We start from the raw sequence: 16,047 nt of genomic DNA on the forward strand, positions 1-16,047 counted from the left end.
TGGTAGCCCGGGAGGGAACTGAAAGGAAAGGTCATCCATTTGCAAACTCCTGTGTTCCGAGGAACCCTGGGGTTCCGAGGAGGTGGTCCTGGTGGGGACAATTGCCTGTACATTTAAGTCCCAATACTGGTTCCATCCAGCAGTTCCTTAGCTGGGTCACTTCACCCTCTGGATCTTTATGTCTCAGTCTATTAAATAAGGAGATTAAATCAGATGAGTAGGTTTTGAGTTGTAAAACTTTTTGTCAAGTGAAAGCTGGCACAGAAACCCAATATGCAAAATGAGTATAGTATGAAATGAAAAGGGGGAGGGAGGAAGTGATTGGCTCCTGGTGTCTCATAAGACAGCTATCTTATCTCTCAGTTAACCAGAAGACCTAGTTAACCAGAGTACTCTGTTGGCTAAATGGGAATCCACCAACTATATTTACTTGCAAGACCGTGAAACTGTGAAAACCCAAATGTGGTTTGGTTTATTATTGAAAAGAATGTCAGAGAGTTTTGGAATCACCACAGGCCAAGGTTGAAAACTTATAGACAAAGGAGTTGTTCTGTCATGGTGAGAGAAAGTTCTGGCTGCCTAAGTTTATTCCTGGAACAGCGAATTGTGTCTCTAATTTAATTACTTAAGGGAAGACCTGCTGGGGAAGTGGAGAAAACCGTCAAACTGTATTCTTCGGGTAGAGAACAGAGAGTAAATTTGTGAAATGCTTGGCAGAGTGAACCCTGCTGCAGAAATTCCTTATGATAATGATCTTTTAATTTGATTTATACTTCGTTGGGAAGAAACACAGTGTTCAGAAGCTTGCCATTTTAGCATTTGCAAAGAGAGCAGAGAACTAATTTAATATCCATGAACTGGAGATTCACTTTAGAGAAGCATCAGGTCCATTTGTGATGTTTGAGTCAGCTTGCCTCTCAAAGGAGTGGCTTTGTCCTAAACAATTCTCTTACTCCGTCACCAAAGTGTGTTGCTTCTGGTTTATTTAGCCTAGTGGCAAGATGCTGAGAGAAAAGAATCTCTGCTGTTCACAGAAATGAACCTGTGTTGACCCCCAGTAGTACATGAGAGATCACGGAAGCGGAGGTACTTCAAAGTTCATCATATTCTAGTACAACATTCCTCTAAAAGCATTTGAAACCATATGGCCCCCAAGCTACCTGCAGCAATTAATATTTGTAAGACTTTTAAGATTTATCCTTTTAAAATGATTTGTTTTGCCGATTTCTTGCAGCAGTCCCAACCTTTTTGGCACCAGGGACCGGTTTTGTGGAAGACAGTTTTTCCGTGGACCGGAGTGGTGAGGGGATGGTTTCCGGATGATTCAAGCACATTACATTTATGGTGCACTCTATTTTTATTACATCAGCTCCACCTCAGATCATCAGGCATTAGATCCCGGAGGCTGGGGAGCCCTGATTTAAAGTTTATTTTCTCCCATATTCAAACTTTTCTTTAGAGAGACATAACTATACTTTGAAAAAAAAAAAAGCAATGAAAAAGGAAATATTAGTTATAAAAATACTCACTCGATAGATCATACTTTTAAGGAAGCAGAGAGAAGAACTAGTATTTCTTGAGGGTCCACTGCGAGCATCTAGGTGCCTAATGTGTTTCCTTCTTTAATCCTTCTGATAACCCCAAGAGATGTGGAGATTATCTTCATCTTGCAGAGAGTTTTGCCCATGTTCACATATTAATAGTTCAAGGGCTTCCCTGGTGGCTCAGTGGCAAAGAATCTGCCTGCAATGCAGGAGATGCAGGTTTGATCCCTGGGTTGGGAAGATCCCCTGGAGGGGGAAATGGCAACCCACTCCAGTTTTCTTGCTGAGTCAATCCCATGGACAGAGGAGACTGGCTGGCTACAGTCCTTGGAGTCGCAAAGAGTTGGACACAAGTGAGTGGCTGAGCAGAACACCCAAGCACATAGTTCAAACTGGCCAAAATGGCTTTGGAACCTGGGCCCATCTGAAGTGACATTCCATGGTTTTTCCCTTGACTCCAGGGAGGGGCCACATGAGATGAGATGTGTTTGTGCTATGGCTTCCTCCTTCAGGCAAGAAGCCAGAGTGTGTTAGCTGGAGGTGCCAGTCCCCTTTTCTTTAACCAAGAGGCTCTTTTTGGAGGCAAGAGTAAGAGAGTGCATGAGATGGGCACGTGCAGTCATTAACTCATTTAGTCTTTATCCATTGTACCAGTGTGACGCCAAGCCATACTGGAGTCTGAGAGGCACAGGAAAAGTCAGCTATAACGACTCTGTCTTTATTTAAATTTTTGGTATTTTGCTCATTATGGAATTTTTTGCATTAATTTTGGTTTTTCAATATATTGCATGAAAATCTCTTTTATCTGATGCCTGAGTTTTTTGGCATCCCCTTAAAATTTGCACCTGTGTCCATTGCCTCCTTTCCCCACTCTAGTCCCAACTCTGGTACTTACTTTATGTGCCAGGCAATGAGCTACCTCCTGAGATACAAGATCAAGAAGTAGATCTTGTATGCTTTCAGACTAGTGAGAGCCGACTGTGCAAACAGTCACAACACAGCAGGTGATTATAAGACTGTGCACAGAAAGTAATGAGGAGGAGTTGCCGTTGAGTCAAGGTCCCTGGAAGGAGGGGTTGAGGGAGACCTGAAGGCTGCCTGTGGGTCGGCAAGTGGATATGTGGGCGGCGGAAGGATTTATGGGGAGTGTTGGAAAATGACAAGTCCCTTCTTGACTGTGAGCCTCAGTTTTCTGCATCTGTAAAATGGGACGGTAGCACCCACTTCATAAGGTTGTTGTCAGGAATGAATGAATGAATGAATTCCCTGTGTTAGCACAGAGAGTAGATTCTGGCGTGTAACCTGATACTGTGTCTTAGTCAGTGGTGATGATGATGAAAATAATGCTCCTCGTAAAATGACAGTATCTTTGGACCACATACACAGTCTCTGAACTTTGCTTTGCAGACATCCACGACAGTGATGGGAGCTCCAGCAGCAGCCACCAGACCCCCAAGAGCACAGCCAAATGGGCGTCTTCCCTGGAGAATCTGCTTGAAGACCCAGAAGGCGTGAAAAGATTTAGGGTGTGCCTTTTTCCTTGTTGACCAGAATTGACACACCACACAAAGAAGTTTAGAAGCCTGTGGGGGAAACACAGGCCAGTTTTTAATACTGTCCATCCCCATGTGAGAGAAAGAACTTCTCACCTGTCATGACCAACGTGGGCACGCTTTCCCGGGTAGTCATGGACCAGCACTGAGGGGCTTGCACCAACTATGTCTGGTTTTTATATAACTGGATGGGAGGGGTGGGGGATGGGGAAGAGGTACTGTGCCCATTGGCAGAATCTGCAAAGAATTTCCAGCTCTGTGACACCTAGGCGGGGGCGGTCAGGGTCTCCCTGATGTGGAGGTTTGTTCTCTCGTGTATTGGAGCTTCTCAGGATACGCTGCTCGTAGAGTGAAAGAGGCTGGACAACAGCTGGTAAAGTGAAGCTGAACTCAAAGGAGGACAGGCGGATGGGGAAATGTCAGGACTACCTAGAAATGGCCTCCAGAAACCCCAGGTGTCAGAAGAACCTGTAAATTTCAAGAATGCCTGTATCTGCCTGAGTCCCACTGACTTCTGTCTTTAGTCCTGGGTCAGGCCATCAAAAGCCATCATGCTGTTGGTTCCCTTTGCAGACTCCAGGGAGCGGGTGGCAGCCATTCCTGGACACAGGGCCTCTGTAAGCACCATCTAGATCTCGGGGAGAAAACTTTTCCGTGCACATTAGGCTAGCTGGCTGTGCCACTGACCCCCAACATCTGCCGAAAGAAAGCACACCTCCAACTTAAAACAGTTTTCATTGTGGCGTTTTTAGACGTGCTTAATATGTTTTCTTTTCTTTTGTTTAAAAAAAAAAATGAGCCTGATTTTAGAGGAATGTACTTTGTTTAAACACTGTCTGGAAGGAACTAATATATCTTCCACTTTAATTTACTTTTTGGTAATTTATTGTTAGTTGAGAATTGTTGAGTAGATTCCTGCTTCATTTTTACACTTTTTCACAATGTTAAAACCAGTAAGTTCGAATGCATATGAAATTCTAGCTTTAACATTAAGCATAACACTGTTTTGGGCGTGGAGCTTCTACAGGCTGAACGAACATGCTTGTTTGTCGAATTTTGACTTATCACTTCTTGAAAGGAAATGCGTCTTTGTTTCTTAAGTAGAATACTGTTTGATATTTGTTTCTTCTCTTCATCCATAGGAATTTTTAAAAAAGGAATTCAGTGAAGAAAATGTTTTATTTTGGCTAGCATGTGAAGATTTTAAGAAAACACAAGATAAAAAGCAGGTACTTCTTTCACTCTGTAACCGTGTTCTTGCTAACTTTTCTTCTTTCCTTATAAAGTTACAATTGCCTTTCCAATAAATTTTGAAATTGCCAACAGAGATCCGAACCATATTGGATTTGGGGGAGGATTTAAGATTCAGAATAGCCTATCTTGTCTTGATCAAATATTAACGATTTTTTTAAAAGTGTGTTAATCTATTTTCAAATGGACAAATATTTAAAGTAAAAATAATGATTTAAGTCACTGAGAGTCTGTCATCGAGTACGATTTTTTTTCATGAATAATTTATGTGAATGCTCCCTCCAGGGCTTGACATGTTGGCGTTTTGTACGGACATCGTAAAGCAGATGCGTGGTGATAAAAGCACAAGGCGCATCAGATGGATTGTCAATTATTCAATATATCTTTACAGAACATCTTGTAGTTGGCAGGCATCCCACATAGAAAGTTTCTGACTGTTCTCCTGGACCAATATGTGCTCTTTGCCGGAGGTTGTCTTTAATTCCAATGCCAGTCAGATTTTCTGCCACTGAAGGTTGGGTGTCAGGGGAGGTGGAGGAGATTCTGGGCAAAGAGGCTTGTGGATTGGGTGCGTTTACAAGGCTCGTGCTTGTGTCTTTCTAAGAGGCTCATGGCTAAATGCCTACATGCATGCGTGCTAAGTGGCTTCAGTTGTGTCTGACTCTTCGCAATCCTATGGACCTATGGCCCAGCAGGCTCCTCTGTCCATGGGATTTTCCAGGCAAGAATACTGGTGTGGGATGCCATTTTCTCCTCCAGGGGATCTTCCAGTAATAATGTGCATAAAGGAGGTTTTTGGTGTGAGGCTGTAGGGAGTGGTGGGGATTGGGGCATTAGGGGGTGGCCTGTCCTGCCTCCAGTGGCTGGTTGTTTAGCTGACTTTGGCAGCAAATGCCTTGGGGTCTGTGGCTGTCTGAGCTTTCCCTGCCTTGGGTTCTACCCACCTAAGTCTTCACTTGCCCCAGAACCCTGATGCGACCTTGCTTCTTAGGGTATCTTCTCCCATCTTTAGTCCAACTGCTGCCTGTTTTTCCAGAGAAGCTGGACGTTTGGATTCTTATGTGAAACCATCCAATCTTATAAATGATGGAACTAATTTTTAAAAAATGTAAAACCTTTCCTGCCAAACAAAACATAGCCATGGGCAGATGTGGCTTGCAGGCTGCCAGTTTTTAAGCCTCTGGCTCCAAAGAGCTGGAATCCATGAAGCCAGAAGCCATTATGTGTTTGCAGAAAATATCTGTCATTGGTTTATTCAAAGGCTTTTCTGCCTCAGACTCCCTTTCCCCAAGATGGAGTGGTGTGGCCTTTGTTCTACACCTTCCCTTCTGCAGGGGCAAGGATAGATGGATTCCGAGATTCCTGGAGCTGGATTTCCCAGGTCAGCCCAGAAAGCCATCCTGGGCATGATCCTTGACATTGGCTTCCTTCTTGCTTCTCCCTGCTGGATGACTTTGCCTGAGCCCTTTGGGCTTCCCAGGTGGCTCAGATGGTAAAGAATCTGCCTGCAATGCAGGAGACTCGGGTTGCATCCTTGGGTCAGGAAGATCCCCTGGAGAAGGAAATGGCAACCCACTCCAGTATTCTTGCCTGGAGAATCCCCATGGACGGAGGAGCCTGGTGAGCTACAGTCCTGGGGTCCCTAAGAGTCAGACACGACTGAGTGACTATCACTTGGGTGATGTCTCACCCATTGCTCTCCTTAGCTCCCAGCACCCAGCCCAGAGCCCAGGGGCCACTGTCAATAAATGCTGACCTGGGCAATGGATTCATCTGGCCTCACCCTAAAACCTTAGCTCAGAGTCAAGCGGACAGATAGACAGATGGCCATTATTCTGCCTCAGTTTGCATGTTGGAGGTGCAAGGGGCTGACCAGTCAGCCAGCTGCTCCTCTATATGCAAACCGGGCAGTGGAGGTCCCTGCACGTCTGAGCTGGGACTTAAACCTGCCTCCTGAGCCTCCCAGGTGTCCCTGCCTGTGATGCTGACGTGCCCTTCCATTCAGTCGAGTTTGCCAGACCTTTGCAGTGCACCTGCTCAGGGCCAGGCCTTGTGGAAAGCATGGGTGACATGCAGGGATAGGACAGCCGAGCCTCTTTAGGTAACAGGCCCCGAGAGCGGAAGCTCCCTGTTCACCAAGCCTTTGCAAGTGCGACGAGTCCAGAAATGGGAAGTGCAGGTTCCGTGGGAGCACAGGCAGTCGGTGTTGGGCAGGCCTCTGGGGAAGTGACTCTTCAGTTGACATCTCAGTGGAGTTTGGGGATGGGGGTGAGGTCTGGGATGGGCGGAGTGTTCCTGGAAGAGGGCACAGCCTGCGGGGAGGAAGGCCTGGAGAGACGAGCTGAAGGAAGACCAGGCGGCAGGAGGCTCGTGTTTGGGGGCGGGCTGGCTTCGCTGTGCCTGAGGTTGGGAGGCGTGTGGGGTCACGGCCGGAGAACCCCGGGTGCCAAGGTAAAGACTGGAAAGCCACGGGGCTGCAGTGCACGGACCCATCCAGCTCCTACAACCAGAGCTTCCAGAATCCAACAGCCCCTTGCTGCGTCCCCAGCCCTGACACCCAGGGTTTGTGTCCTGAGGCCTGGACGTTGCTTTCCGGCAGTGAACGCTGCCTCACCCGTCAGCTGCCTAAAGATGTGGATGGCTCTGGGACAGACGGAGCATCCCATCCGAGAGGCCCATGGAGTCCACACCTCCTTCCCGGTCATCCCACTCAGCGTCCTGACCGTCCCCACCCTCCCAGACACCGGGGCTGCGGTCTGAGAGGTTAGGCTGCCGCTCGCCCACGGTACCCCCCGTCTCGGTGCAGACAGCGCCGGGAATGCAGCCCCGCTCTCTCTCCAGACCGTCTTGTGGGTCCAGCTGCAGGGAAGTAAAACCAGAACTAAGTTCTGCTTCACTAATTTTAAGATGCGGAGGAGGACGTGGCCCAGGGAGAAGTCGGCCCAGCTGCATTTCACAATTGGACTCGTCACGTCTGAGCCGGCAGGGAGTTTGTTGACTGTCTGTCTCTACCGTGAACTAAGGCAGTTGCAAGATGGAGGCCAGTCTCACCTTGGCCTCGGTTTAAATTGGACCTGTGCTGGGTGCTCTTTTCATTCTTTTACTGTCATGATCCAGCCAGATGGCTCCATAAGCTCTTAGCAACTTACCTGGTACCCTATATTTATTTATCTCCTCTTCAGTTTGGCTTTCCCTCTATCATGAGGGCTCTCTAGGGTTGGCGAGCTTTGTCTGTCTTCCGTCCCAAGCCTAGGACGGTGCCTGACTCACTGGGTCCTCCCTGAACTCCACTCAGGTCAGCTGACCCCTGAGGTCCCGCAGTGGGCAGGATCCTGGCCTCCCTGCTCACCTTGAGCTGCAGTCACAGTCTTGGGGGTAGACTTGAGAGCAGGGCGTGCTGTCTGTTCTGCTGGGGTTTGAATTATCAGAAACTCCAAACAGTGGACCCATGCTGTGCCTTCACTGCCTTGCCTGGTCTGTGCTTTGCCCCCTGGCAGGTGGGAAAGCAACCCTTTAGTTTGGGAGGGTCTCAGCGCTGTGTTTATGGTGGGGGATGCTGGGGCTTCAGGAAGTAGGGAGGTGATGCCTGCCCCCTCCTGTCTCGGAGTTCCTAGGGGTTGTAACTGCCAGGTGTTCCTATTCCACAGACAGCTTTCAGAGCCATTCTCTCCCTTGGCGATTTCTTTATGGTTTGACATTTTTCTATAAAGGGCCTCTTCCCAGTGAGTTAGCATGGGAGATACATCTACCTTCTAACACAGAGCAACATTCATGTCTTATAAAACCTCTGAAAAAGCTCCAAGAAGGTGTTTGTTCTTTGGCTATCCCTCATTCATTCATCCGTTTTTACTCATCCATTCATCAGCACATGCATAAAGGGCCTATTTACTATGTGACAATGATTGAAATGGATACAGCAGCTCCTACAGATTTGTAAAAACCAAACTGAGTGGGGGTGGGGAAGTGGTGGGGTGGTGCAAGATTTCTAATAATCAAACCTCTGAGAGCAACTTGCACTGGCATTTAAATGTAACAAGCAGTACCTTGCCTTTTTATAGTGGTTTAGAGTTAACTGAGTGACTTCACTTTTCTTTTATAGACCCTTTTATAGAGGGAGGGGTCTATAAAAGAAAAGTGAAGTCACTCAGTTGTCTTCAACTCTTGGCGACCCCATGGACTGTAGCCCACCAGGCTCCCCTGTCCATGGAATTTTCTAGGCAAGATTACTGGAGTGGGTTGCCATTTCCTTCTCCAGGGGATCTTCGTGTTTATTAATTTTATTATATTTGACACTAAAACTCAATCCAGGATTTTAGTGTTTGGTGTTCTTATTTAAAGTAATTGTAAAGGTTTTCCTAAAAAGGCTAACACATCATCTTCTTTATTAAATATATATATATATATATATTATTTAAAGATCCAAAAGTGCTCCTTATGTGAAGTTCATTCACTTCACATGTGGATGGAGTACGAAGGTCTTGTTCCCGTCAGCCCTCAGGAGCCTCCAGATTTCCCTCTCTCTGGTTTGGGCTGTGTCTTTCTGACCTTTGACATGGACTTGGCCGGGTCCAGGCAGGAGTGGGTAGGAGCTCAGCGACTCATGTTGTGGTCTGGGCCCCGGTGTGGGCCTGCCCTGCATCTCCACCCCGTCCTGGTTCACTTCATCATTCTGCGATATCCTCTACTGATGTCTTTTCACCATTACTATGAGTTTCTACTTACTTTATCTCCCTGTCTATGGCATTTTCATTATTAAAACTTTATTGTTTATTGTTCGCTACTGAGCCAAAGAGGATGCTACAATTACATTTTTTTTCCTTCTTGGATCATTTTTTAAAATTGTATTTATTTATTATTATTTATGGCTGCCCTGGGTCTTCCTCGCTACTTGTAGGCTTTCTCTGGTCGCAGCAAGTGGGGGCTACTCTCTTGAGCACGGGTCCAGCAGCTGTGCAGCACAGACTTAGTTTCCCCGAGGCATGTGGGATCGTCCCGGACCAGGGATCGAACCTGTGTTCCCTGCATTGGCAGGCAGATTCTTAACCACTGGACCACCAGGGAAGTCCCTGGACCATTTTTTGCTTTTCTTCTTTTTATACTTTCTAGTAGCCTGTGAAATGCTTCTCATTGTGATGTGGCTCAGGCCTCTCCTCATCTCTGCAGTCCGGGTTCCCCTGGGGGCCCCTCCTGGGGCCCTCTGACCACAGCTCCTACCCGGATGTCCCCAGGTCTTTCTTTGCCACCAGTGGCCACTCCTTCTGCCCCTCTCCTGCCATCTGGACCCTTGTCCTGAGTCATTTCCTCATCTTAATAGAGTAAGATCAGTCATAACTTCTTGAGAAAGGGCACACAGCAGGTGGACCTTTAAAGATCTTATTGAGTGAAAATGTTAATTGTTTTCCTATTCTTCTGCTTCATGGATAATCCGACAGGGCATAGAATTGAATTCCAGGTTAAAACTCATTCAGAACTTTGGAGCCATTGTCCCATCATCTTCCATTTTTGTTACGAATCAGTATGTTATATGTAAGCTGTTTCGTTTTCTTTGCTTTTTCTCCCCGGAATAACATAAGACCCTCTTTTCATCACCAGTATTCTAAAGCTGTACAGTCAGAGGCTTTGGAGTGGGGTGAGGTTCACTCATTGTGTGGGACATTTTCTGGAGCCTTTTCACCTGGAAATTTGTAGTTCTGGGAAATGTTCTCGTATTTTTATTATCATTATTTTTTTTGAAACTTCTTTCCTTCCGTTTTCTCTGGTTTCTTTCCCAATGATGGCCCTCCTCCCCTGGACTGAGTCTTTAATAATTTTCTCTTCTTTCCCTCCTAGTTTTTCATCTTTGTGCCTTTCAGTTCCTACATTTTCTTTTGGAGATTTCAACTTTATCTTTAAATCTTTCGATGGAATTTTTTCTGCTTCTGTTTTCTATAGACTGGGGCCCTCTCGTCCTGGTGGTGACAAGCCTGATAGGCTTATAAACGAAACATATTTCCAATCAGCTGGGTTGGGAGAAATTGGCTGCGTGTCTGTGTGCGGATTTTCACTTAACCCCTGTATTCATTCTGGCATCTTTTCCTTTCCCTCCTGCCTTTCTCTGTCTTTAAGAGAAGAAAACTCCAGGCTGGGGGTGAGGGTGGTGGGTGGGTGGGGAGGGAGGAGATGACTGCTCAGGGCTGGGGGTCAGATCCTGGGGGTCTAATGGCTTCTTCCTGCTGCCCTCTTCATCCCTTCTGCCTGGGTTCCCAAATGCCCTTGAGTTCCTGCCATTTGTGGATGCTACTTTGCACACTCCCCAACCCCCCACAAGCTTGCAGGGCCTAGGTTTCTTCCTGTTGCTGTCTGCAATGTCATTCACTGTCCCTCCAACTGCTTTCCATTTCCTGAGCCCCTTCTCAGAAGTAATCTCAGATTGTTCATTTGACCTTTTCCTTGCCTCAGTCTCTTTCTGAAGCTGATAGTAACACAGGTAGTGCATGGCTTGATCCTTGGCTTTCCTTATGTGTCCTGTCCCATTGTCCGTCTCTGGCAGAATGATGGGAACGGCGGGGGAGGGGCTGACGGAGGCCAGGTGAGCAGGACTCAATGACAGGCAGGGTGCAGGGATGAGTGGGGTGTTAGGGGACCACCGTCCCCAGATTCCTGGAGTGGATAAGGGGGGATCCCCGGGCCAGAAGGGGACTACTCCTTTCCTCGGTGTTAGGTGTGGGATATCTAAGCCCACAATTCTAGACACCAGTTAGCGGCATGGTAAGTCACTTGGGGCAGAGGAATGGGCTGGAATCTTGGGAGACCATGTGGTTAGGAAAGTGGTCAGCCTAGGGCCAAACTCAGGAAACCCCAGAATTTGCAGGGGTTGGGGGGACAGAGGGATGGGAGCTGGCAAAGGAGACAGAAGCAGTGAGGTGTTGGAGAATCCCGAGAGGACAATGGGGATGAGCAGGGTGGGGGCCTGGAGAGCGGTCCAGAAGAAGGGTGTCGGTGAGCCGGTGGGAGGGCAGGAGCCAGGGATGGGGGAGAAGGTGGAAGGGAGAAAGTGGAGACAGAAAATGCACTTGTGCTTTCTTTTGAGATGTTTCAGTGAGAAATCATTAACTACAGGGGCATGTGGAGTAAAAGCTTTTATTTCTCCCAGTGGATAAAGTTAAAGCACACTTACTAAAGAGGGAGAGAAACCAGAACGTACAGAGCAGTGCTCGTCCACACTATGGTTTGCGAAAGCCTTTGCCTTTGTTCTGGGTCGATTTCTCTTTCTGGAACTGATGACACTCAAGTGAGTTTTCTTCTCCTAAACGTGCACTTGCTGGGAGCAGCGTTTGAGTGCTGACTTCTGCTGGGCGTTGCTCTTGGCTGATGCACTGCTGGGCTGGGAGGAAGGCCCCAGGCAGAGGGGCTGGGGACCGTGTCTGGGAGGCAGACCTGGCTACACACGGCTTCTAACGGGGGTCCTCAGGTTGATGCCGGGAGTCGTCACCTGCACCCAGGGGCGATCCTACTCCAGCACCTTCTGGGGCAGGGTTGGGAGTCGGGCGTGGCTGCTGTCCATGGCGGTGCAGCTGCTCTGGTGGAGGCTGGAACGGCCGGAGGAGAGTGGCCAGCCATCCTTCCACGTCACACCCAGGGCCCTAGACCCCGGGGGCCCCCACCAGTGGGGGATGTTTTCACCCTGTCCCGACAGGAACTAGAATAGGGTTGACCAAGCTCTGGAAAATATCCCAAAATAACTTGAGGGACCCGCTTCTTCTTTTTTGTTAAGCGTCCTCGGCGTGGACATCAGGCCTTCCTGTGACCAGCTTGCGGTCGCCAGTCTCAGGGTTTCCCTTCTCAGTCACGCTTCCTACCCCAGCCAGATAACTCTGCCTACGGAGCTGTCACCCTGAGCCATCAGCCAGAGATGAGGGTGGCCCACGTCCGGGCGCCTCGGGGACCCTGCGCTCTTCTCCGACAGATGCTCGGGGTGGTTGCGGACACACGGTGGGGCTGAGAGGCCCGAGGCCTGTACACCTACGGGCCTGCCCCCCAAACCTGCTTCCTGCCCTCTCCCCCACCCCCTCTCACCCCCACCCCCTCTCACCCCCACCTCTAAGCCTCAAGCTACTCATTACACTTCTTCTTTTCAGAACCACCTAAGACAGCCTGGATCCATCTGGAAAATGTGTGTGTGTGTGTGTGTGAGTGAATGTTCAAGGGAGAGGGGAGGCCTAAAGCTGTTTCTTCTTCTAGGGGCCCTACATGGAGTTTGCTAATCTGACTGGTTAAAAGTCTGCTTTTATGAATTATCGTTAAAACAGGAAGTGGTTTTCCAAAAACGTTCCTTTCTGACAGAATGGGGGTGGTGGGAGGGAGGCTCAGAGCTTCCTGAAACTAGTGGGTCTTTGAGGGGTGGGCGGCCCTGACGTACCAGCCCCCTGGGTCTCCTCGATGGTCTCCCAGCTTGTCCCCTGGAACAGCCATGTTACCTTAAGGCTCCCACCTGGGTGGTCTTCCCACACTTCTCCCCAAGGTTTTCTTTCTAGGGGACGGGAGATGGATCAGACCTCCATCTCATGGGATCTTTTGTCTACTAGTCCCTGGAACCAAAAGAAGTAAAAGGATTGCTTTTCTCTTCCTTTCAGCATCAAGTATTGAAACCTTCTGGTGGTTGCTATGAGCCCAAAGGGTTTTCAGAGCCTGGGGTTGCCTAAGCCAAGCCCTGCAGCATGCAGGACCCCGTGGGCTATCTAGAGTGGGGTTTTCTAGGTAGGCCCTGAGAAGCCCCTGGATTCCCGTGCAAATCATAGCTACACAGCTGCATTTCAGAGGCTTTTATTGTCTGGCTTTTTCTGCAGGGTGGGCTACTCCTGAGGCTCTAATGTTTGGAGAAACAGCTTTGTGAGGGGCGAGCACAGGAAGTCAGAGAGCAGAGAGCCCTCAGGGGATGTCCTGCAGGACCCTCACATGGAGGCCTGCTGTTTGTAAAACAAAGCGTTTGCCATCATTGGAAAAGACCCTGATGCTGGGAAAGATTGAAGGCAGGAGGAGAAGGGGACGACAGAGGATGAGATGGTTGGACGGCACCACCAACTCGATGGACATGAGTCTGAGCAGGCTCCGGGAGTTGGTGATGGACAGGGAAGCCGGGCGTGCTGCAGTCCATGGGGTCACAAAGAGTCAGACACGACTGAGCGACTGAACAACATGTTCCTGCACCAGTCACTGTTGGACTTTGGTGCAGCCTAAGTGCGGGTGTGCACACCTTTTCCTACCCCGCTGACAAGCCCTCCCAGGGCAGTGCCTATTTAGGGCTGATGCCTTCCGGCCTGACTGCACTTGGGGTTCAGGGCAGGTGGCAGTGTTCTATCTCTTGCTAATGCTCATCTCTAGTTCTGTGAAAACAACCCTCAGTCCTGCAGGGCTGACAGTGCATCACCGGGGGCAGGGAGGGGGCAGGGAGGGGGCAGGGAGGGGGCAGATAATGTACGTCACAGGTGTGAAACTGAGCAGAAATGCAAGGCTTGGGAGTCAGATGGTCCCATGTCTCCCTGCAGGCTTCCTGGATAAGCCACATCACCCCTCCTGGCCTCTGTGTCCTCATCAGGGACGTGGCAGTAACAGGAAGATGGTACTTTGCTGGATCCCTAAGGGATTAAGGAAATTGGACCATAGTTGTAAAATGCCTAGCATGTATTTGGTACTTAGTAGGGACTTGGTCACTGACTGGGATAGGTGTTCATGGTTTAACTTTGGTATTGTGGTAAAATAAAAGGGGCTTCCCTGGTGGCTCAGTGGTAAAGAATCTGCCCGCCAATGGCAGTAAAGAATCTGTGGCTTCTTGGGTGGTTTTCCCCATTCCCCCCTCCTTGAGCCAACCACTTATCTCTCTGTCTCTGTGGAGTTGCCTATTCTAAATATTTCGTATGAATAGAATCATGTAACATGTAGCCTTTCATGTCTGGTTTCCTTCACTGAGCATAATGCTTTCAGGGTTCATCGATGTTGGAGAATGTGTCAGTCCTTCATTCCTTTTTATGGCTGAATAATGCTCTCATGGGGCTTCCCTGGTGGCTCGGTGGTAAAGAATCTGCCTGCCAATGCAGGAGATGCAGATTCAACCCTTGGGTTGGGAAGATGCCCTGCAGAAGGAAATGGCAACCCACTCCAGTATTCTTGTCAGGAGAATCCCGTGGACCGAGGAGCCTGGCGGGGTATAGTCCATAGGGTTGCAAAGAGTTGGACATGACTAAATGACTGAGCACACCCACGGTAAAATAGACATACATTTTACCACGCTAACCATTTTTAGGGCTCTCATGTTTACCATTTTAACCATTTTAAAGTTCAGTGGTGTTAAATACATTCACAGTATAACACGGCTGTCACCACTGTCTAGTTCCAGAACTTGTTTATCACTGCAAAAAAAGCCCGTACTCGTTAAGCAGTCACTCCCTGTTTTCCCCGAGCCAAGCCGACCACTTATCTCTCTGTCTCTATGGAGTTGCCTATTCTAAATATTTCATATGAATAGAATCATGTTACATGTAGCCTTTCATGTCTGGTTTCCTGCACTGAGCATAATGCTTTCAGGGTTCATCGATGTTGGAGAATGTGTCGGTCCTTCATTCCTTTTTATGGCTGAATAATGCTCTCATGGGGCTTCCCTGGTGGCTCAGTGGTAAAGAATCTGCCTGCCAATGCAGGAGATGCAGATTCAACCCTTGGGTTGGGAAGATGCCCTGGAGAAGGAAATGGCAACTCACTCCAGTATTCTTGCCTGGGAAATCCCATGGACAGAGGAGCCTGGCCGGCTACAGTCCATGGGGTCACAAAGAGTCGGACACGACTGAGTGACTAAACAACAACAAAATTTTCTCATGAGGCCTTAATTTGGAGAATTCACAGGTTGGGCGTGAATGCTACTGAATGTCCCACACTCTGGGCTGGAATTCTTCCTGTCCTCATTTCGGGATGAATGGTGTAGATTTTGAGGCAGGAGATGTGGCCACAGATGCATTGAAGGGGAGGGGAAGGGGCAGGGTGACTGTGAGCCCCCCAACCCCCTGACCCCTCCATTCAGCTTAGCTCTGGAGCCACAGCCAGATCCCCCAGGGCTCTTCCAGCAGTGGTTCCTTCTGGGCTCAGGCTGGCAAGGGCTGTGCTCGCAGATAACAGACAGGCTCTCCATGTCTCCCCACAGATGCAGGAAAAGGCAAAGGAGATCTACGTGACCTTTCTGTCCAGCAAGGCCTCGTCCCAAGTCAACGTTGAGGGCCAGTCCCGCCTCAATGAGAAGATCCTGGAGGAACCGCATCCACTGATGTTCCAGAAGCTTCAGGACCAGGTAACCTGACTTCCCCAGCTGCACCTTGATGGCAAAACTGACATTTCTGCCCCCCTTCAGTTTGGAAGAATTCAGTTAAAACTAAATGCTGAACACCCTAGAAGCAGTCCCACCTATCTGGGTGGCCTGAGGCACGTGGAGGGGTTGTGGTTGGTGAAAGAGAAAGGCTGGCCTGCCAGGCCCAGGATTTGACCCGGCGGATCCATCCTCAGGCCTCTTTACTCTTGGTCTACTCACAGTTTGACCGAGCAGGGTTATCAGGCTTCTCAACCAGATCAGAAGGGAGGCTGGAGCTGTTTGAGGCACCCACACTGAGGAAGCAACGTGTGATAACTGCTAAAAGTGGGAGCATCCAGATAAGTCTAGAAAAGCAAGCACAAGACCC

The 16,047-nt window shown here is 48.8% G+C and overlaps 1 protein-coding gene across 2 annotated transcripts in view; it reads left to right on the plus strand.

The window, feature by feature from the left end:
- Positions 1 to 16,047, plus strand: part of RGS10 (regulator of G protein signaling 10) — a 39,716-nt gene that overhangs the window by 9,002 nt on the left and 14,667 nt on the right. For both annotated transcript variants that reach the window (XM_081536198.1, XM_081536206.1), the window contains exons 2-4: positions 2,952 to 3,070; positions 4,240 to 4,326; positions 15,519 to 15,662. In XM_081536198.1, the coding sequence (XP_081392324.1) occupies positions 2,952 to 3,070; positions 4,240 to 4,326; positions 15,519 to 15,662 (350 nt within the window). The remainder of the gene's footprint in view (positions 1 to 2,951; positions 3,071 to 4,239; positions 4,327 to 15,518; positions 15,663 to 16,047) is intronic.

Source organism: Giraffa tippelskirchi, chromosome 2, assembly GCF_054371585.1.
Source record: "Giraffa tippelskirchi isolate mGirTip1 chromosome 2, T2T-mGirTip1v1.2.pri, whole genome shotgun sequence".
NCBI lineage: Eukaryota > Metazoa > Chordata > Mammalia > Artiodactyla > Giraffidae > Giraffa > Giraffa tippelskirchi.